Below are 23,679 nucleotides of genomic sequence, written 5' to 3'. Positions count from 1 at the left end.
GTGACTCATTCAAGGGAGCCTTGAACTCTGCTGTGGAATAAAAAATAGGGCCTTAAACAGCACATGAACAAGCTACAGAAGCTGAAGTAAAAAAGTAATTAGCCTTAACAGCATCTGACATAGTTACTCTTGAGTTGGTCTGAGACAGTAGTTCATGCATTACGTTTCAAGCTTGGAGAAGAAGCTGGCTCCTCTCCCGTGTGGCAGCATTAGCACAGTGCTGAGCAAGAGTTGGTGAGCCCACCCGTGCAGCAGCTCAGGTGCTTACACTGACTTATTTGTGTGGCTGTCTGCAGGACAGTGGCGTAACGAAACTCTATGTGAGAACTTACGGAAGAAGTTTGTCTTTACAAAATMTCTGCATGAGTTGGTTTTGCCCATTCACACTCATTCTGCCATAGATTTCATTTGTTTGCACTCATACCCATACGCACCAAGATGTACACATCCAAGCAGCCCAGTCAGGGTTACTGATGTGCAACATAAAGGACAAGGGACAGCACCTATTGAGTTCTCAGCACGTCTTGTGTCATTTCTGATAGTCGATGGCTAACTAGTTTTTGGGCAGRTCTTTTACTCCACTTAGGAGACAATAGTTCTTATAGAGTGATCCTTTCCTGGATGAAAGCCTGTCTTCCTGATGGGTTAAGAGAAGAATGGCACAATGAGATGTGCTAAACTTTATTTTCCTTCTGCTGCTGTCAGATGGGTCTTATACTGAAACGCTGTCTGTGCTGTGGTCTTTACTGCAGCATAGGTGTTCTGGGTTTGACAGGAAGAGCATATTSATCAGTTTTGCTATTAGTAATGATATTCTTTGTTATCCTTTTAACCTTTATTCTGCTCTTTCTGCTGGCACCTATACACACACATTTCCTTTCATATTTTGCTGATACCAACCTTTATATTTCTATTCCAAGTGTCTATAACATCACAGACATTCACAGTATCTAGGGAACATCTAGTTCTAGTRATAAGAAAGGTTTCTGGTGAAAAGCACTGTGTGTGCCTTTCAACCCTTACATTTCAAATGGAGGATGCACCACATAATTTCAGAGAATAAGAATTAAACCACAGAGATTAAGGTATAATTTGATTGTCTTGGAGCATTAAGCAGAAACCTGAAATACAGTGATTAACAATGATATAGGAGATCAGTGAATATACTGAGATCACTAAAGAGCTAGAAAAGTAAATTTCTAAGATGAACGCMTTTCTTACCTGAAGGGTATCTGTGCAACCATTAATGGGCTCAGCACAGAGTTCAAACTTTTTGACTCTTCCATTCAGAAATTCAGAGCTATTGCATGCTTTATTTTCAATCACGGCCAAGTTGGTCTGTTTTAGAACATTATCTCCACCAGCACCTTTGGGAAATAAACAAACAATAACAAAAATATATAAATTACAAAAATAAGACTGCTATCAAAAGCTTAATACTGATGAGTTTAGTACTGGCAAACAATTTATCTGTCCTCCAACCTGTCCTCCCATTCTATTTTTGTGTCAGTGGGAGTTATTTGAATTCTATGCCGTAGCACATAAACCTCATAGGCTTTGAGACAATACAGTCTTTGAGACAGAATCTTATCTTCACTTTCATCCCATCTTTGTTAGTTAGTGCCCCTCATTGCTGTTTTGGTAAATGCTGCAGGAATACAGCAAAGTGTACGATGAAGTTTCCTATTTGTGGCCAAATAGCGTATAAAAGTGATAAGGAATCTATGAAATAGTAAGCTAAAAGGAGAAGACTGCTCCGGAAAGAGGACAGTTCTGCTTAGGAAAATGGAATGACTGACACTGATCAATAATATTTAACTTATGCAAAAGTTTAAGTGTGCACATTTTTCCCCATAAAATGTATGTAAAAAAATCTGGAGACCAACTGTATTGTCCTGTCAAGACTATTAAACTCCCAGATGCTTTGACTATGACTCACCTTTTACTTGTCCCCAGCCAGTAGCAAAGCATTCTGTTCTACTTCCTATCATCAGATTTTCTTCAGGTAAACACACAGGTATAACTTGGTCAGCAATCATTGCAGGACTGAAAAGGAAGATTCACAGAGATATAAGCTGTAAGTTTGTTTATCATTGAGCCACTTGCACTCAATGTCCTACAGCAAGATTGGTGGGAGAGAAGCAAGACACTGGTTTGTTTTCACCTTCAGTATTTTCATGGATGAATCATGTGAAATCGTTTCCTGCAGTAGTAGGAAGTAAATTGAGATCCAAGCTGAACTCTTATCACATATTTATATCAGAGGTATCTGTCTGTGTTCCATGTCTTGGTAAATCAAAACTCACAGGCTCTAAGATGGAATATTCTTTTCATGTACCACTATCAGCAGCCACTTTTCAAATCCATATAGGTTTATTTGTGAAAAGTTTATTTGCATAGTTTGTGTTTATTTGTATATATAGAAGATATAAGTTTATTTGTCAGAAGAAAGGAGTTAAGAAGGAATGCTGGAATTGAAATGATACCTGCTCAACTTCAGTAAGGCAATGCCTGCCCCAAATGGTCCCTGGAATATACCCTTAACCTCTCGGACTTGCACAGATGGTTCTACAGCCTTTGCTGTATGTAGCCCAAGGAAGATCCTATAGGTATAAGGTACTGATGACCTGCAAGAAGTGATTGTACCRTATGAGATGATTATAGTTATACACATAATTATGCACAACCACATTCTTATATATGCCCAGGACTCCATCCCTGATAAAKGTGAACATTTCTTTGCATAAGTATACTGACAAGACAGAAGAGCAGATTATTCTTCTCAACAAAATAAATATGTACATTTTTTAATGTTCACATGTTTTTAATGTTCATATTTCAATGTGTCTGTAAACTACACAGTACTTTCTTACTTAGTGGGTGAATCTAAACTACAGAAACTTTTGGCTATCTGCAGTGTGCCCAAGCCCAGTCAGAGGGAAAAAACATGATCAGTTCTACTTCTGCTCTTCACAGTTCAAGAGAGAAAGGGCATAAACATAACAGCATTAAATTATACTTTGTTCTTAGAAAATTAAGATTGAAGAAAACAGAAAAACTGAGGCTACACAAGCACAGATTGTATGCTTGGCCTGGGTCTCAGCACAGGGCACTGGTCCCGCAAACTTCATTGTTTGCTTCATTGTTCCATGGATCAAACATGTATCTCAAAGGGGAAGTGGCAGGCACCAGACTGTGTTCCTTCTCAGAAGCTGATGCTCGATGCTCTGAATATTCCTCCATTCTATCCCAAATGTCAAGTTAAATGAGCTACCTTAGCCCAACAGCAGAGGGGACAGAGACTGTCTAGATGAATATAATGGACAAATACTTTAGTCTGTCACTGTCTAACATGACACAGATGAAGTCTATCATTAGGTTTGTAAGACGCTGTTCTGGAAAAGATTTCATCATCTTTTCTTCTCCTCACAACTAAAACAGCTTGTGGTAAACTTTGATCTGTATCTTAGTGGGTTCTGTTATTCCCTTGAAAATCATCAAATCCTTCTCAAATAAACATAAAGCTTGCCATGGAATACACCTACCTTTCCAAACAATGAGCTGCTGTAAGAATCCACTGTGGATCTATCAGAGTACCACCACAAAGGTGCATGTTGGTCCTGGAATAAAAAGATTTGAAATCAATTATCCATCAGCCTTTCAACACACCATGCTTTTCTTGACAAACTCTCAAAATCTTTCTCCCCATCCTCTAAGATACTCTTTAACATCAAGTCAAAGGTGCTCACCAGAAGGATATACATCATAACATCACRTCTTCTCTATTTTTTGCTATTTTGTCCCCTGTATTTCATAATGTTGCAGTGCAATATGGTGTAGCAATACCTTGTCCTAAGACTGATTTGCCAAGGCCAAGAATGTGGCACTGACGCACATCCATTCACAGCCCTTTGACATCGCCTGGGTTTCCTCTTCGGTTTCCCACATTCTTGTTCAAAGGGAGCTACAGAATGAAAAACAGTAATGCTAAGGCATTTAAACATCATTCAAAATGCAATCACACCTAAGGGAGGTGGGTATTGTATTAATCTTTTTTAGTTGTTCATTCTTTAGCTAGATAACTGCAAATCAAAAAAACACATATAAATAAGTGCTATTATATCACTTGCACTAGGAAAGTTTGTGGCTAAGATGTCGCTTTCCACATAGCGCTATCCCACAAAACACTTTGAATTAAGTAGGTATTATCTGGATAGCAATGATCATGAAGTAACAGCATCCATAAAAATTCAGTAGATCCTTCAAATAGCAGCAGCAAAGATAACTTTTGTAATCCCATTTCACACTTCCTGTTGTTGAGTTTGTGGGTTTGGTTAGGGCTATTAAAATTAAATGGCAGGGTACAATTACTATGAACAAAGCAGGTGGATAGAGAAAAAATATTGTATTGATTCTCAGAGGTTGATAATAATTTTTTACTGGGTCCTTGACATTAGTATAATSAGCTAGATCTTTATTATGGGCTGATATGTTTTTCACTTAAATATGGACATAATTGAAATCTACAGCTGCCCTGCCATGATTAGATTGCCTTTGAGCTGGGGTGAARAATGATGATACCTTTCACAATTGTCCTAAAAGACTGTCAAAAGGAACAGTAAAAGTTGAGTCTGGGGAGTAGTGTGCTAGATAAGCAGACTGTCAGGTGAATCTAAAAGTAGGGGCTTTAGGGCTCAAAACCCAACAAYAAATGGCTCATTGTCTGCCTGACCAGTAATGAGCAGAGTCCCCCAAGGGATCAAAATTGCAATCATTTTATCAGTACCTTACTTACTGACCTGAATAATGTCATCAACATACTGAAGAGCAATTTAAAGCAGGGCAAGTGACTGATACAGATTCCTGGTTTTGCACTGGGGTCAAAGAAGCCTGAAGCCCATTTACTTGGAAGCAAATGGCTGAGGAGGATCTGAAACTTGGTTGTGGGTCACAGAAACTGCAGAATGGATAGGAGGCAAGAGTGGTTTTGGTTGGAATAAGGCAGACTTCATACTGTACTACCTGAAAAGGAACATGGGAAGCAGAAAACGGGAGGTTTTGTCTRGCACTGATGAGGCTGCATCTGAAATACTGTGTCTGGTTTTGAGTCACCAGTTCAGGAGCCAAGCCTACCAAGAAGGTCAGGTTAGAGCATATGGTCCATGAGAAGAGGTGGAGGGAGGTCCATTTGTTTGGTTTGACAAAGAGGAGGTTAAGGTGAGGTCCTATGGCAGACTACAGCTACTGATGAGTACTGATGAGGAGCTACAAAAATRAGAGGGACAAAATCTTCTTGATAGTGCCACACAACATAACAAAGGGAAATGGTCACATATTGGCTTGGGAAATTCAATTTGGATAGTTGGAAAAAAAAACAGTGAAAATGTTGCAGCCAGCAGTGTTACAGGATCGATGTGGAATCCTTATGCTTGGAAGTTTTCAGGGTCTGATGAAACAAAGCCACAGATAGTCTCATGTTAATGACACTTCGGAGTCTACTTTCTTATCAATTCTTCCTTTTACGTGAGTCTATGATTCTGAAACAATAATTACCGCACTTGGGAATTTCACAGTATTCCCAGACTTTCTGAGGGTCTGTTGTGTAGCACCATGGACCATTAACATCCTCATCAGGATTCCTGCAATACTGTAAGAATTAAGAAAAAAAAAAAAAAAAAAAAAAAAAAAAAAAGAGACTCAACTTCAGGATAGAAATACTTTGTTTGAAAGCTTTGTTTTTTTCTCTTTCAGTGCTCAAAAAGATAGTTTGTAAGCAACACTGACCTTTTTCAGAGAATTCTACCTTTCTCTTTTCTTTAATTTTCTCTTTTAATAAAGGTTTTACTCCTGTGAACTTCATAATTTCAAGAAGGAAGAAAGAAAGGTATGCCTGATCAGCAGCTTTTCTTCAGGACACAGTAACTAAGGAGAAATTACTCTCAGAAAAAATGAAATTTGATGGAGAGCATGGATTCACTTCATCAAGAAGAAAGACTTCAGCAAGGTCCAAAGACATGTGGCTATAGAAGAAATGGTTTATAACACAGCACAAGTCAGATAGTAGGTAGATTATGAAACACCAGRGCATATGAAGTCACTGCTTGAAAGAGAGGCATGTTAAAATGAGTTAAAAGAAAAGGGATGATTGCTGAAGAACTAGAATGRATTTTTGAGGAAGTATGGCTGCTAAATTCAAGATGTTTGTGGTGCTGAGTGTTATAATAAAAAGGTACCTAAAGAAGCCTGGTGTAAATTTTAAGTCTCTATGACTTCTGTCTCTGCCTCTGTCACTACTGAAAACCACTTTCTCCAACTTACTCCTCCTAGTAGACCTGTTAGAGGCACTGCCTGGAGGACAGACCTCATGGTCCTCAGGTATACAGAATAACCTATAATTTGATAGGTAATATCCAAAGATGTTCATCATTTTTAGTGAGTCAGAGAGAAAACTATACTACTGCACCAAAGGAGAGGACTCACCTTGTCACAAAAGTGGTGACTATTCACACCAACAAGAATTGATGAAACAAAACTCTTAGTTTGTTCCAAGGACCTGGAAATTCTTACTCTGACAATCAGTGTCCATGTCAGAGTGAACGATACAAAATTAGAGGCAAATATTGCATTAACAGTTTCTTACATTTTTATCCAGGCCTGATCTTGGATGAGTTTCTGGAGTGAGGTAACTGTGGTGATGAGGCTCCTGAGAACTCCACTCTTGACAAGTCCTGCCACCACTAGTTTTTGTGACTGCACCACGATAATCTTTACCATTGCCAATAATACACTCTGTAAAGGGAGGACAAAAGGTAATGATGAGTTAATGTAAATCATTGGTAAAATTCTGAGATAAATTAAAATAAGCAGATGGAATTATTTCTTTCCCATCTGTGGAATTCTGAGAAAAATCTACTGAAGCATAGTCTGTACAAAATAGCAGCTCACAGAATTTGTTGACTTGGAGATGACTGTTAGCACATACAGTGCAAAAATATTGAAAAGACGCCATCCTACTGTTTCTTATGCAGTATTAGTAATTCATATAAGAGTTAAAACATAAGAAGTTCCTGCTTATCATAGATATTACTTTGGATTCTCTGCCATGACCAGCAGATACTCACTTGCTGTTTGCAAATGAGTCACATTTTCACGCTTTCCTTTTCAGTCACAAGAATTACAAATAATTTTTAAAAGCTGATTTTTGACTCAGATGGTTCTCACTACTTTCAGATGCTGAGGTCTAGGTATCTGCCCATTAATAGCCCCATTATAAGCCTAATGATCGCTCCTATAAGGTGTTATACCAGATACTTGCAAGCATTTTGCAAGAGTAAATATTTAGACTTGTTCTATCTCTTTTCTTCAAAACACAACGGCCCATTACAATGTTTTACCACATGTAAAGCATACCTTATGACGCTAAGGTTTTTAATTAGAAAACCAGCAAAATATAAGGCAAATGAAATCCTTAGTAGAGATACTAACAATTTGCTACAGATGAGTGCAAAATGTTGGCTTCACTTGAGCAGAGAATAGAACCTATATAAGACAACATAAAGATATGGTGCAACACCGGCTCCTAGTCTGAAAGCAAGCTCCTGAGATATGTCTCCTGCTGTTCAATCTACACCTCACATCACCTGTATTCTGCACACATGAACAGACTTGAGAGATTTGAGAGAAGGTTCACTGCTTTCACTCAACACATAGGTTGAAGTCTTCTGTACACCAGATATCTCCAAATACTAATGTGGTCTCTTTATTTAAGTGGACTGAAAACAAGATCTTTTAGCTAGTTACTTACATTTCACCTATATGTGCTGTCATGCTCTCAATACTATACTAATGCAGTCTCAAAACCTCCCATTTGATTTCTTCTGTGTCTCTTAAGATGAAAATTATATTATACAATATGATAGATAGCAATGGGGAATTCTGCTGACACACACATATCAACATAGAATCTTGGCCACTTAATTTTATGAAATTGTTTGTAAACTAGAGGAAAGGGACTATACTGTCATTTGGATTGATTTCGGTAGGTACCTCTTAGTTCCACCTTTTATTCATTCTTGAGGAGTCAAAGTTGTAGTTAAGTGGCTACCTGTTACATTCAAAACAGTCATCTCAGTGCCTGGTTCTAACGATGGAAAAGGTGGTTCAAGTGAAACAAGAGGTTCTCCATAATGACACTTTTGCAGATTACAGTATTCCCATCTCACAGTAGGAACAGTAGTGTAACACCAAGGGGCTATATCATTATCTGGGTTTCGGCAATAATTCTCTCTCAGATCCCTAGAAACATAAACACAGTGCACTTTGTTTCATACATAGGCTTCCAAAAATGCATGGGAATATTTCACAAAACAGGTGAGGTGTGCAAAATACAGAAATGACACAAATTTGTTTCTTTGTTCCACGTCACAGAACTCAGATCACTATGAAGGAAAAAGAAACAAGTAATTATCGATATAGTATAAACTGAAAGGTGTATACTCTACAACAGCATAGCTGTCCACTTCATTTTTGATAAAACCTAGTAATGTGTGAGGAGTATAAACTGCAGGTTATACTCCTGCAGGTTATAGAAATATTCTATCTGCATAATGCCTGATGRTGAAGTATTCATCTTTATTAACAATCACTAGAACATAAAATACAAATAGAACATAAAATACAAATTTCAAATATATAAAATTTATATATAAAATATATATTGTGCATATACAGTGTATATACACAATATATACAAATATATAAAGTATAAAATTTTAATATACAGTTAAACTGATCTTTATATTTTAGGACTGGAAGTTTATTATAAAGATTAAAAAGAATGCTTTTCCCAGTGTCAGAAATAGAGAAATCAACAGAAACCTCCTCTCTAAATTTAAGAACCAATAAATACTTATGCATGTGAATTTGAGTAAGGGTTACTATCTAGGAATATTTCTACTGAATTCCTTGAGCATTTCCTCAAACAAGTGTTTACAAAGTGAATCTTGGATGGGATGATAAGGGAAATGGTCTTCCTCTCTCAAAGAATTTTAGAGCTCAGATTAATTTCTCCATCTCGAGCCAGAAAAGTGACAAAATATCCAAGAATTTCACAAACAAGAATCATTCACATAAAATAATAATTGAGTTGATTAAAACAATGTGATTTGAGTTTGGATAGAAAAATGAGCTGTAGACAGAGTGTGAAGAGAGATTTATGCGAGAAGCAGTAAAGATACMCTGAAAGGATTTGTGAAAGCAAATGACAGATGAGAGGACTCCAGCAGGATAATTACTGAAATTGATATATTGTGGATAAATGGAAAAGGACAGGAATCAGCATTACAGAGCTTGGAAAGGAGATATTTTTATTAGTCTCAGCATTTCCATTGCAGTGTAAAACTAAGAGTAGGCATGTTAGCCAATGTGATGGTTTTCCCATATAAAAACAGTCCAGGCCATTGGGAAATATCTAGGATGTTGAATTCTTCCATCTGTTACTCACTGAAGCAGCTTTAAAGGCTATCACAACTCTCACAAATATTAAGGAGATAGCTTTGGAAAGCAGGAGGATATTTTGCCATATGACTGCCTTGCATATGTTGAGTAATGGCAACTCTTAAGTTCTTTAAGGGCAGTTTAAAAGAATGGGTTTTATTTATATTTAGTCCACATTTTAAATATTTGGGGAAAAAAAAAAAAGAAAAACAATCATAGAATCATAGAATCATTAAGGTTGGAATGGACCTTTAGAGATCATCTAGTCCAACCCCCTAAAAAAGACCAAAAGGTCATTTAAAAAAAAAAAAGTTTCTGGTTTAGAAAAATAATAATGAGAACAGTTTTTTTTTTTTTTTTTTAACAAGGATATTCCTTTCTGCTTTTAACTACAATAGGGCAAATACATGTAAAGTGAGAGAAAAAAGGCTAACAGAATACAAAAATTTAAAATAAACATACGCCTTTGGGAAATTTTTTYCCGTTCTATTGTGACGATGTGGCAGCATTGAATTCCAAGCTTGGCATTTCTTTCCTGTGATAGTAAAAGAAGCTGTTCCACGGTAATCTAGGCCTCTCTCTCGATAGCACTCTTCTGGACTTGCAGACTGCCTTGATATATCTTTGTCTAGAAGGAATAGCAGAAATCAATCCCTTAATTTTATTTATGTACTTGAATTTAAACTAATGAAATAAAAAATCCTCAGGACAGACAGATGTAAAAGTGATTTAGTAAAATCAGACCGAAGCAGTTGCAGGAACATTTGAGAATAAAAAAAAAAAAMCAGAAAAACAATAACATCCACAGCAAATAGAATACACCAGATGGTCAGATGGTACTTGGCAGGAGCACTTGCATTTAAATTTCACTTTTGCCCATCACATTTGTTTGGATTATGGAATAGAAGGTACACATATAGAATCTAAAATTTCTTCAAATTTAATTTTTCATAGTTAGATGTAGGAGATTAATGTTCAAGGTATAAAAAATGGATTGTTATTCTTTCACTGATTTTTCCTCCTTTCATTCCCATTTTCCTCCTCTTTTCCCTCCAGTGTATTGAGACATAGGTATTTTTTCACCAGAGATTTTAGTTTGTGTTTGTTTCAAACACTTTCTTGCATTTGCTTATATGTAAAAGGAAAATTGGAATTCTCTAACTGGTCAATCAGTAGATTTAATACCTTAAATGTCATTTTACCTGTGACAAAAGTGTCCTACTTTCTACTCATGATTGAGCAAGCTCTGCAGTGTGTCCACAAGATCAACAAACAAACAATACCATGGAGCAGAGTTTTAATAAGGATTTTTAAGCACAAATGAACACCTCCCACTGTATTTTTTTTCTATTTCTGTAGCACAGGTTACTCCATCCTTCTTACCAGTGGTTTGGGATGCACTCTGTGAGCACTGAGGAATGCTACAATACTGCCATCGTGTTGTGTTGGTGGTGGTGTAGCACCAGGGCCTCTTCTTACCATCTGGATTCCTACAGTAATTTTCATCTAAACCCCTAAAATGGAAACATTGACTGAAATCAACAGCATCCTAASTAGCTACATACAAGCGAGTAAACTCTTTACCTGCTCTGTTTAATACAGGTAAAATATTGTCTCATGTCGCATGCCCCATTCCTTCAATAYTGGTTTGCAAATGGTCAACAAACCAAATAATAAATATGCTACGGGTGAAGGATGTATGATGACTTTTTCATGCTTGAACGTTTCTCTTTTGCGCTCTCAGGCCAGGAGCAGCACCAGACAGAAATGCACTAAAATACTTTTACTGACCAGATTGATGTATTAAAAACTCTGACCAGGTTCAGATGACTTTTGTGCTAGACCAGCTACATGGAAACTCCACATAACTGGGAATTCTCCAATTTGTATAGTGTTTAAGCCCTYAGCAGACAGCAAGAGAAGCCATAAAACATCCTGTTCTAGATGTTGAGAACTTCCTCCTCTCCTCCCCTCTCTTATGTCTCAAAGAACATATAGCCTACTAGCAAAGTACTGGCTGAAGCGAGACAGTACCACAAGAAGAGAGAAGTGGAAACACCAAAGACAATGAAACACCATTTAATCACAAAGGCTAGGAAAGTACTCAGGATATGCTCTACTCTTCTATCTAAATAAAATACTCTTATAGATGACCCTTTGCTGTGATCTGGTGTGGGGTACTTCTGTTTTATTTTCTCAGCGTGTGCTTCTTTATACAGGTCTAGACCATTGAGTGCAGCTYCAGAGCTTCAAATTCAGATGCTGCCCATCTTTCCTGATTCCTAAAGCCTTTAGGTTTGGGACTTGGTTTTGGGACCCAAAACCTTGACTCGGTGGCTTTATGTGACTGAGATATGTGTGACGATCTAGTGTCACAACCAGTCCCACCAGTCCCTGCCAGTTTGAATAGATGATCCCAGGCACGCATTGACCTTTTCCTTCTCTTTGCTTCTGGAACAACAATGCAAGAAATTTCCATTGCCTCTGTGAAGATTTGCTCAGTTGTATCCATTGTTCACAGAATTAAGGTAACTATCTGCTAACAGGTCAATTCTTGACCTGTGTTCCTATACAGAGAGCACCTTAACCAATGGCTTGTTGCCAATGTTACTGCTATCAAAAAATCCTAATCAAACTCAATTTAGACAATTTTAAAATCAGCTCCCCTTCTTTGAAAGCTGCCTAGCAGGTATATTTACATGATCCCCCAGACCCAGAGGGGTCCCACCCAGACCACCATAGGACCACCTTGAACATTAGTCAGCTAGGAAGGATACAGGATATGTTGTAATGGAGAAAGAAGGAGTATGAAAACTATAAATGTCAATAAAAAGAGCCTAAAGTGCCTGATAATAAACTGACTGAAAAAAAAAAGCGAATAATCTTTTAAGATGAAAAGAGATTAAAAAGAAGATGAAAGGAAGAGCAGTATCAAAGGAAAGAGCCAAACAGGAGTAGCCAGTAAGTCAGGGAGGAAAAGACTCAGCATCACATTCGCTGACAGTTTAGGATACCTCTTTTTGGTAATGGTAAGGCCTAAATAACAAGTTGTTTCATTTACTTGCAGGGATAGTTCTCAGGAGAGTGCCTGTGTCTGTGAGGGAACTGAGAGCTCCAGTGCTGGCAGGCAATTCCTGACTCAGTGRTGGCGATCTTGCCACGATAGTCTTTTCCATTCCCTGAAAGACACTGGTAGCCCAGCCGAGAAGTTGGTGGGGGTGTAGCTGTGCCAAGAAAAAAGAACAAGACAGAAACAGTGGCTCACGTAGATGCAGATATATGGTTAAGCCTTGCACCATGTGGAATACACTCCTTTTTCTTTCTACAGAAGTGATATTGCTGGAAAGCTATGGCTTTTCAGCTTTGTGAAGAAGAGGAGGGACAAGGTTAAAAAAAAGATGCCTTAAGATAAATATGCATATGTATTTATCTTCTTCCAATGATTTCACTGGGGGAAAAATGTAGTTGTAAAAAATTAGACCAAAAGTCTTGTTAAATTTTCAAATCAGCAATGCAACAGTTTCTTAAATTCAATTTCTTATGTCAGAAAAACCTATAAATAGGCATCTCCATTAATAGTATGTTTCTTCTTAAAGTCAGAAAAGAAGCATCACTAGGATATATGAAGATATGACTAGAGATCTCTGTATTTGTCTTTCTATACAAATGAACACTTTAAAAATTATATTGATTGTTCTTCAAGGCCTGAGTTTGTCTTTCAGGATAAATCTTTACTAAGATAAAGGTAAGAATCTATCCCATATTGACTAATGATGGGCAAACAATCACCACAACGAGGCCATGGTATTTCATGGATGTTCAATGAGTTAGCAGGTCAGGTGCAAAAACTAAGACTATTGGAAAAAATAGGATCTTCATGACTTATTTCTCAGGCAATACTATACTTTGAAACAATTGYATGGCAGCTGCACCCTCACTGAACTAGCCTAAATTAATGTAATGGAAATTAAGTAAATTATTCTTTCTAACTAATGTGCACCTTCTCTGATTCCAAAGTTTTTCTTGGGATTGTCAGACCTTTGATTTTGCATCTTTCCACTYTAAATTCTTTTGATGGGATGGTTCCACCCTACAGTTGCATGGGACACAAACCAGTAGACTAATTGCTAAAAGTCAGACTCACTGCAGCGAGGAATGTCACAATATTCCCAAAGTTTATTGGGACTGGTAGTGAAACACCAGGGACGAAGGTCACTATCAGGATTACGACAAAAATTCATCTTCAGATCCTTCTCTGGAAARCTAAATATGAAAATATAAGTTTGTGAATCAGTTATGGCTGGCTGTAGCATTCAAGATATTTGTCAGCAGACTCTCCCAGGCACTCTGGGAATAAGAGGGGTCGACTGGGACTCACTTTTTGGGAAGAAATCCATGCMTATGAGGCTCTTGGGCATCCCAGCGCTGGCATTCAAACCCAGATTCTGTTCTGGACACTTTTCCGCTGTAGTCCTCACCATTACACTGCATGCACTCCACTGTAGAGCCAAAGAAGAATGAAAATATGATGGGCAAAAATTCATTATTAGAGCTGGGCCATAAGCTCTCATACATACCTCTATGTTAGCTGAAAAATCCCTTCAAATAGCAAAGTTAAAGGACAGGAAAGAACACYGTAAAAATAAAATTATTATTTTTCCTATCAAGTGACTGTTGTTAGTCAATCACATTTAYATTATTTGCTTTTCTAAAACACGCACCTACAAAACAGGAATATTGTAAATCTACATTTTTTGTTTGGTATCTAATGGAATTTCTAAGGAGTTCTTAGAGATTGTTAACCTGCTGAAGATGCTTCCACATTGAAATAGCTTCTTCAGAAAAATGGCAAGATTTTCCATGGGAGCCATGGAATCCATAAATCACTAACTCTCTTTCATCACACTTCTCAATGTGACCTTGATTATTCCAATTCTCTGGATAACTTTTTTCCCCTCCTCAAATATAATTCAATTGTCTCATCTAAATGTTTTATTGCCAGGACAAAAAAATGCAAGGCGAAAAAGACAGAATCCCATCCTAAAGAGAAGTCAAACCAAATATCAATCCTCTATGCATGAATATTGGATCCCTGAATTTTTTCCACATGATAACCTCATCTTCATTATATTAACCAAACTTTATCAAACAACATTTTAAAGGCTGAGTTTTGCTCAGCCTTTGCTCTCTATCAACAATTTCAGGCTGCTCAATTAAAGTGCTGTATGTGATCTACTGAATTTGCTTTTTTTTAATTCCAAAAAAAAAATTTACCTTTCTAGTTGTAGTAACTTTGTGTCCCTTGTATGCACAAAATCATTTCACCAATTTAATACAATACAGAAAACAATCAGAAAACAGTTTGATGAAAATTTTGTGATGGAAATTTTCTTTTTAAGTTTAGCTATATTTAAATTTATATTTAAAATAAATCCTCAATTCAAGATGAAAGAAACATAGAATAATCTATATATTCTCTCATACTTATATATGCATTACAAAAGAAAATCAAAATCATTGTTGAGAATATAATGGGGAGAATTGAAGGAAGGAACATATACACTCTGACCTTCACATTCCAGGATGCTACAGTAGTCTAATCTGGTAGCAGGATCTGTTGTGAAACACCATGGGCCATTTTCATTTCCATTAGGATTCCTGCAATAGTTTTCTTCTAACCCCGCATGAGGATAATTTTCTGGGGTAAAGCTATAATAGAAGAATCAATACCACAACAAAAATAACAAAAGAAATTCTCTTGTTTTCAAGTGTTTTGRATTCAAGGTATGCAACCTAAAATCCAAGAAAATGGATGGAGAAAACGGTTCGCTTGTGGAACTGAAGTTGCTATATGAAGCTGTTATCAGGAATCTCTCCATAGTTGCTGGGATGCTGCTGACAAGCCCACGGTCTCATGCTCACAGTTTGCAACAGTTACAACCATCTCATAGGACTCTTCTATACTTTAATTCATTCGATATGCTCAACTTCAATTGTCATTGTTTTTAAACTACAACATTTGCAAGAGTAATAGTTCATAGGAGAACTGTGTTTTGGGAGAAGAAATGTCCTCTTTTATTTGTTTGTTTGTTTGCTTTGTTTTTTCTTGTTCTTATTTTTTGTAAGAACTAAAATTCAGAGTGACAGTTATAAAAAGGACATTATTCATTATAAAATAAACTCAGTGGTAAATATCTTGAACAYTCTGTGGTGTAAAATTGCTTGAAGCACACTACAGATAGTTTAGAAAAAAAATCAATCATAGTGTTTAGACAAACATGAGAAGAGCGTACTTTGATTTGTGCAGCGCACTATCCACCCACTTCTGGCACAGCACACCCTTCCGAGTTCTGTCTTTTGTTCCTCTGTAATCCTCCCCCTTTCCTTTCTTGCACTCTAGAAGATAAACTGAAACAAAATATAATTTTGTATTTTTTATAAAATATAATATATAAATAAATAAATATATAATAAAATATAATTTTGTTTTGATCATAAGTTACATAGATCTCATCTACCTAATGATGTGCACTTGCAAATCAGTTATGTTTAGCATGTTTCAGACATTTTGAAATCACACAGAAATGTGATTGCAATTTCATTATTATTAATAAAAGGAAAATAGACATATGAACAGAGTATATAAGAAAACTATTACAGGTGTTAACATACCTTTTTTTTCGTAGAGAACTGAATTTATTGTTTTGAAAATCTGTGTTCTCTTGGAGGTTCTAGACAATGTTAAACACCATTCATTTTTACTGAAGAAAAGGAAAGCCCTGTTGAAATTGAGATGGGAGAGTACATGAAGAGGAGTAYGTCATTTTGATCAAACTGTTATCCTCTGAACATTTTTATAAGCTATTTTAGCTGTTGTGTATTGTGTATCAGAGTTAGGCTTTGTGAGAACCTGGCCCCTGTTAACATYAGTGATTTTTACTCTTGAGTGCCAAATGCCTAAACTGGTCTTAGTTTCCAAAGGATATGGATATATGAGGAGTTATAAGCTAGGCTGTGAACTTACATCTGCTTTTTAAGTTTCTCACAGTAACTGCTTTTGTTGAGGCTTTTACATCAGCAAATTTGAAGTATCAGAGAAACATAGAATAATTGGAAGGGAATTATCAAGGTTTCAGTCCATGCAGGACTGACTGGTAAGCCTTAAATTAAAACTAGATGTAGAGAAACATATTGCCAGAAATAATCCAAGAGTTCATCTCTTTCAAGAAGGCATCCTTTGGATACGGTAGACTAAATATTCCCAAGGCATAGAAGAGAAGATACTCCTGCCTTACAGGAGGAACATGCAGTAAAGAGAGATGATTCAAAAGTCTCCCTTTAGATCACACTACCACCCACACTCAGTCAGCTCCAGAGACACTGAGATGGCACAGCTAAAAGTCCCATTAACACACAAGAAAAGACAACTGCTACAGGTTGGCCGTCCCTGCTCTATCCTGGTATCAAAACTACAGTAACATCTCTACAAACAAATATACAGAGTTTTCCTGTGGAAAAATAAAAACAAAAAATGAAAAAGAAACAAAACTCAAAAGAAAATAACAACTCTTATTGTTTTCTCTACACAGAAAGGCTGCTGAAATTAGTCCAAAAATGCTAAAATGCTGGATATTTGGRCCTAATAGTAATGTTATAGCTGCAAAAAACCCACAATTGCTAACGTCTCACTTTCTGAATAACATATTTCTTTCAGGTTAATATGTGAAAAGGTTTGTATGAAGAAGGAATTTTCACATAAATATTTTTCAGTGTATTAAATCCTCCATCAAAACAAAAAATATTTTTCTGTTGTACATGTTGATGTTTTTTAAAGTTTTCAGGTTTTTTTTTTTTTTTAAACAGTTTTTCTAAACTCTCCTTCCATATATTCTCTAGTATGCATCTTCAGGGTGGTATCYACCTCATTCCTCAGAAAACTTTAGAAGATTGTATTGAAAAAAAAACATGAAGCAGAATATTCAGAAAGAACACAGCTGAATTACCTGCAGGTAAATTTTTTTTCAACTTCACAACGTACTGCACATTCTTCTGCAGTATTTGCCTTATACGACTGTTGATGTGCATTTATCCAAGCTCCTTCTGTTTTTTTATAGCTGTCTAAGATGCTTCCTTGCACTAAAAGAAAAAGAACACAGAAAAATGAGCATACTACAGTTTCTGACTGTTTGTGACTTTACATCCCACTTTCAGTGTGGCAGTTGCATTAAAATGTAATTTCTTTCATTTTTTATTAATGATAGCAAACTCCAAATAAACTCAGTTTCCTGGAAATAGTGTAGGGTAGCATTACTTGAACATGTAGTATGGAACAGGAGAGAAGGCAGAGCAAAGGCAGAACTTTCAGCAATACAGTGTACAGTTTTTAAAGATAAATATTAGCTTACAAGAGGGCAGAAGGTTTTTCCTAATTGTTGCCCTGTAACTATGCACTATTCAGCTTTAAATCTCTACTACTAGTATCCATGCATGTTAACCCCTTATCTTTTAAATGCCTCTCTCACATAGCAGGAATAAGGATAAATACTTGCAAAATTATGAARTAATCAAACTTATGATCAAAGAGGATCATAAAAGCACTTTAAGACAGTGAGACAAAACACTGGCTTCATATCTTCACCATCCAGTTGCAGAACTGCAGACCAATAGCTTCTCTGAACGTCCTGTGATTCTCTCCATTGCTAATCTTAAATGCTATGTGTTCTTCAAGGCTATCCCAACTCTGCTATTCAATCTTTTTTGTTCTTTTTGCTGATTGTATACATATTTATTCGAATATTTACTCCAAATCCCTGCCACTGTTACAGATCTACTTAGAACTAACATATCTCTTCAAAATTTTACTATATTGCTTAGCTTTGAAAGACTAATCTGCTACATCTAAACAACTGCAATTTATATTTTAATCTACTAAAAGCCTATTTTGCTTCTATTCTAATTATCCTATCCTATCCTAATTGCAATTATCACAAATTAGCAATAAGAAAGCCTCAAGTGAAAATATAATCACAGAAAAGAGGGAATATTTTGTGCTTTTGTTTGTGCTATTTTTTAATGATTGGATTTCAAAAGAAGAAAAACAGTGGATTAAAAGCTAGGCTGCCAAACTAAGAAATACTTGATAGTAACAGAGGCAATAAACAGAGCCCTGGCATGCCCCACATTTCAGAGCAGTTAAATGGAGTTTTTATTCGAAAGGAAAAAGTTTTGTAGCAGCCTTGCAATAGTCTAATCCTAAGAACTTCAGAAAGACATCCTTGTACTGATTATACCCCTTCTTCAAAGAATAAACAGATAAATAGAGAAGCTAGCCTGGACAACAGTGTTTACATATATAGCAATGTTTCAGCCACCAGCAACTCCCATGTAATTGAGATTGCAGCTCGACTTGGTACTCTGTAGTCAGTTTTCACAAAAATCCAAAAGTATTGTAGTAATACGTTGTATCACATCAGAAGAACAAAAAATATTTTCTGGTAAAAACATACATTGTATTATATACTTTTATGTGTTAAATACTATATATAACATAATATTTATACCAAAGTATATCTCCACATAACCAGTTCAAAGCTGTCTTAGGAATCCCGAACTCTGGAGGAATTTGTATTTTAAGCAAAATTTCAGTTGTAAACATAGCTAAAACTGAAGTGTTTCACAGGAAAACAAACACAGAAAAGCTAAGTCTYTGAAAATCTGGTATATTTGCTACTCAGATGAAACTGCAATTCTGGATCTTAAACTCAAGCCTAAATCAAATATAAACTTGCAGCAGCTTAGGAGAGAGGCATCTATTCTCATGTATGTGACAACCTGCACAAGGGAGATTTTTCAAAGACAAGAAATCTTGATTTAGCAGTYTGGAGCAATTACAAGTCTGATACTTTTGCAGTCACTGTGGTGACTRCTCAGTATGCCTGAAAATCAGAACTTGATCTAACAAACATGATTTTGAAAATATTTGGATTTAATTTCACTAATTCAAATGCAAGACAAAGGAATCTTACCAGAGCACAGAAATGTGAGAGTGAGAAAGATGGCTTTGCTAATCCTCATTTTAGCTCAGCAAACTGGTGCTGGAAGCTGTGTGTGTCAGTGCACAGTCTTATCAATTCCTGCTAGAGTTATGCATCAAAAAACAGATGTGGTGAAAGAAGTTAATCATTTCCTCAGTTTCATTTTTCTTTTTTTTTTTTTTTATTTTCCAGACATTTATCTCAAATGTAAGATGTTACAAAATAATATTCATGTGTTTGTACTAAAAGCTAGAAAAAGTGAAGGAAATACTCTCGTTTTACTAAATACTCATTACTCTGACATTGTTATGCCTCATTTCATTTAACTAAGGGCAATATTACCTAACCATAAAGCTATCCCTGTTTCTCCATCCATGTCGGAGTCTGATTTTAATGGCCATTTAATTTGCCTTATCCAGACACTCCTTCCTTTGGAAAATTTATATTTTCAGTAGTGTTCTCTGTTAGATTAAGACAAGAGAAAATTGTAATGAAAGAATAATAGATGTAAACAGGAAAGTCTTACTCTTCAGAGTCTATAAGAGAAAGGACTATATGCAAAATAAGAAATGGAGAATTATAAAGGATCTTCACTTTAGTTTGCATAAATTGGAGATACATACCTTACTATCACATGCAAAATTTCATCAAACTTTATTGTAAAATTGTATGTTGCTAGCTCAATCCCTACATACTACTCCAACAGGAAGGCTATTGTTAATCCTCATTGATCTAACATTCTGGTAATGATGGCATGAAAGTGCAAATATGTGACATCAATGACAGATGTTAATTGGGAAGGAGTCAGATAAGCTATAATTTGCAAGACTAAAAACTCTAATAATTTAGAGTGAATTCTTTCTAACCTAATTCTCCAACAGGACCTCCTCATAGCAGGTTTGTGTTACTTTTTGTTTGTTTTATTTTTGAGCTAAAAACTATTTCAAAACACCTGGCAAAGCATTGTAGTGTACAAAGTCTCACCATGTGGTGAATTTAGAGGCAAGGTGAGTGCAGTTCCAGCACCCTTTTAAAATACAACTTCGATTTGTGGAAATACTTAGCTGTACAGACAGAAAAGAAATGCTTCAACCCAAGGAAGTATTCACCACAAGTGAAAAGTGGTTATACTTCTCATAGGTGGGATAGAGAGCTGAATAGAGGGAAAGAATGTAGTACACAAGGATTCAGTTTTCCTTTGGCTGACAGTGTATAGCTGTGCAACTATGCCCAATGCACCACAATGTCAAGAAAGACAGTCTGAAAATACTGTAAACTGCACAATAGTCATGACATCTGTTCTCTTGAGGTCAAATTTCCTTACCAACCAGACCCTCTGGCACTTAAAGCGTCCAATAAAAAGCTGCAGATRGAATAATTAAAATTGACTCAAAACTGGGCCATATTCAACTATATTTGAAGACAGGATTAGAATTCCAAATTATCTTGAAAAAGAACGGAAGAATGGCCTGGGAAAAAGTGAAGTGTAAACCTTCTTTTTTTCCAGAAAAAAAACCCAGTTATACAAATATGAAGTGGAGAATATTACCTACATAAAGAACTATTTTGAAAAAAGAACTGAATATTACATGTTTTCATAAGCCGAAGAGGGGTTAAAATCAAAACTATGTCTAGTTTTGGCACAGGACTTCAAAAGTCAGTTTGAGACAGACCACTGAAAAAGGTCAGGTGTCTCAAAATATAATCTATGACAAAAAACTGTCTAGGTAAAACTTTCAGTTCTGAGACAGTGAGGAGACTCAAGATAAGCCCTCAGATTTCTCAAAGGTTCTGTACTTGTGATGGATAAGATTTTAAATCCAAGTTTAAAAGACTGAGGACAGTCGTGAAGAAAAAACTGCTGTGATAAGAATAAGAAAGCTCTGAACAGTTTGAAATGATGACTTAAGACTCGTGCTCTGCTTTAGGGCAGAGGGATAAAACATACAATCCTATCTTCACTTTTTTTTTTTTTTTTTTTGAAATGTGAAATGTTCTAGTATCTTGAACCTGAGATATTTGTAATCCCAGCAGTCCAAGAAGTTGTGTATCTGGCATCTGGAACTCATTAACTGAGCTTATTTACAACTACTTGCTGTTTCCTTGCCYATTCCACTGAACTAATGTATATAGAAACTTGATTCCAGCCCTGCTCTTTTTCCTCTGTTTCTCTTTCCCTTCTAGAAATAATGAGAAGAATGAGAGAGGAAAAAGAAAAATGATTCAAGATTGAAATGTCAGTGTTGATGGAAAGAGAAGAGACAGCTTTTTAAACATGAAGCTCTATGAGAAACTTCGAAATGCAGCTGTTTTGATTTACAAAGTCCCAGAAGTGCAGAGAACTGCAGGCATCATTTCCAGAGCCAGACACTCCCATATAACTAATGGTCTATTGCTAATCAAACCCAGCTTTCAACAGTATAGTGTATAATGATATCAAGAAAGGAAAAATTAAGTAAAATCAAGGACTTACTTGTATCTTGCAGTTTGGGAGCCATATAGCTAAATCACTGGTTCTCTTTCTCCCTAGGAAAGTAATGGATTGCTAAAATGAGAAATGTTCAGAACTACTTTGTCTTAAATTTGTCCTCACCTGGATGTGCAAATGTGTGATTCTAATACAAGTCCTGCCCAATTTCTGCTCCATTAGGTTAATGGAGAAAAAGAAACAAACTGTAATATAAAGTGAAAACATATATATCTCTCTATATATAATTATGATGGAGAAAATGAAAATAATTAGGAAAAAAAAAATATATATCTCTCTATATATAATTATGATGGAGAAAATGAAAATAATTAGGAAAAAAAAAAACGGAAAGAAAAACAAGCCCAAAGCAAACCTTGTACATATAGATATTCCTAACAAAAGARTAATGAGAGAAAATGCTATGAAAATGCTATGTAATACTATGAAAAAACTCAGGCTAAAATCAAGCTTTCATACCGATTTGAACCATAAGATGCCATTATCTAGGCCACTAAATAGAAAAGGTTCATTAGAATTTTATTTAATATGCAAACACATTTTAGGAAGAAGGGTGTTTTAATTAAATGATATATGTTTGAGAGTTTCAAAACTGACTCTATATGAAGAACACAATAAAAACCTCTAATTGAAATCATGAAGCATRTGTTTAGGCATATAACAGAGAAAAGAGTCAAAAAAGTTTATTCAGCTTTCTTTTACTGAGACACTGACTGGGGAACTGGGATTCCCCACCTGCCATTGTGTCAGTGCTCCTTTGTGCTGCTGAGGAAGAGCCTTTTGTCACCTAACCCAACTCTTCCAAGCATGGCTAAGGAGACCAGCTAAGAGACTGAACAGAATAGTCTGACTATACTTTCTGCCATCTGTTTATTCAAAAACCAAAGACCTGGAGCCAGGAGAAAGGAAACACTTCCAAAGGCCTCAGCAGATTTCCAGCTTTTATTATTTTGTGTGTTTGTCTTAGAATCAAGTTACAGAATCTTGGAGGAAATTGAGCGTAGGGAACACAAAAGGAAATTACACTATTTTTAGGCAAGTAAATGGAAAATTAGACACAAAACTTCCATTTTAATTTTTGGTTTATAGGGGAGGAAAATTAATTTCAATACACAACTGTAGAGATTCTTGGCTAACTTTTTAGGTAGCCACTAGCAGGTCATGATATCCAAGAAATATGATTAACTGTACATCACTCTTCCATCATATACACATATACAAGTTTTGCTACTTTGATGCTCTGTATTTTTTTTCCTCTGATACCTGATGTTTCACAGTTCTCCACTGAGAAGCATACTGCAATGACTGTGCAACAGGGGTGGATAGCAGTCATGAGGAGCCATGTATCTTGTTCACGCTTGTTCACAGTATCTCAGTGCTCAGTTGTTTCCCAAAGTGAAAAAATTTGGTTACATTTGATTCTGTTTCTGATATTTCTCCAGTATGTTTTTTACTCCAGTCCATTCCCAGGACCTCAGTATTCAATTAGAACAGCTCAATCCCAGAAGAAGCCGTTATATTTAATGGGAAGTAAACAAGTTTTCTTTAAACTTATGTGTTTCTAATTTCTTTAGATTTCAGAAATCATTTAGATTCATTTAGAAATATAATTTCTTTAGATTTCAGTCTTTCCTGGGTTTTTCAATGACTTATTTTGGTAGC

General features: G+C 36.0%; 1 protein-coding gene across 1 annotated transcript in view; it reads right to left on the bottom strand.

Annotated features, from left to right (window-relative positions):
* Positions 1-19,584, bottom strand: part of LOC112951951 — an 80,970-nt gene extending 61,386 nt beyond the window's left edge. The window contains exons 1-18 of the mRNA XM_026044724.1: positions 19,521-19,584; positions 17,499-17,631; positions 16,168-16,274; positions 15,789-15,891; positions 15,065-15,204; positions 13,874-13,994; positions 13,640-13,758; positions 12,557-12,719; positions 10,879-11,009; positions 9,958-10,123; positions 8,105-8,295; positions 6,641-6,789; positions 5,554-5,647; positions 3,847-3,964; positions 3,546-3,620; positions 2,487-2,627; positions 1,940-2,046; positions 1,222-1,367 (exon numbers count right to left, since the gene is read on the bottom strand). Of these exons, the coding sequence (XP_025900509.1) occupies positions 1,222-1,367; positions 1,940-2,046; positions 2,487-2,627; positions 3,546-3,620; positions 3,847-3,964; positions 5,554-5,647; positions 6,641-6,789; positions 8,105-8,295; positions 9,958-10,123; positions 10,879-11,009; positions 12,557-12,719; positions 13,640-13,758; positions 13,874-13,994; positions 15,065-15,204; positions 15,789-15,891; positions 16,168-16,274; positions 17,499-17,631; positions 19,521-19,569 (2,253 nt within the window). The 5' untranslated portion in view covers positions 19,570-19,584. The remainder of the gene's footprint in view (positions 1-1,221; positions 1,368-1,939; positions 2,047-2,486; positions 2,628-3,545; positions 3,621-3,846; positions 3,965-5,553; positions 5,648-6,640; positions 6,790-8,104; positions 8,296-9,957; positions 10,124-10,878; positions 11,010-12,556; positions 12,720-13,639; positions 13,759-13,873; positions 13,995-15,064; positions 15,205-15,788; positions 15,892-16,167; positions 16,275-17,498; positions 17,632-19,520) is intronic.
* Between the last annotated feature and the right edge of the window lie 4,095 nt (positions 19,585-23,679).

The sequence above is a fragment of the Nothoprocta perdicaria genome, unplaced genomic scaffold, assembly GCF_003342845.1.
Source record: "Nothoprocta perdicaria isolate Ctin4 unplaced genomic scaffold, notPer1 scaffold_38, whole genome shotgun sequence".
Taxonomy (NCBI): domain Eukaryota; kingdom Metazoa; phylum Chordata; class Aves; order Tinamiformes; family Tinamidae; genus Nothoprocta; species Nothoprocta perdicaria.
Note: the sequence above shows the minus strand (reverse complement) of the source record. Positions and strands in the feature narration are given on the sequence as shown.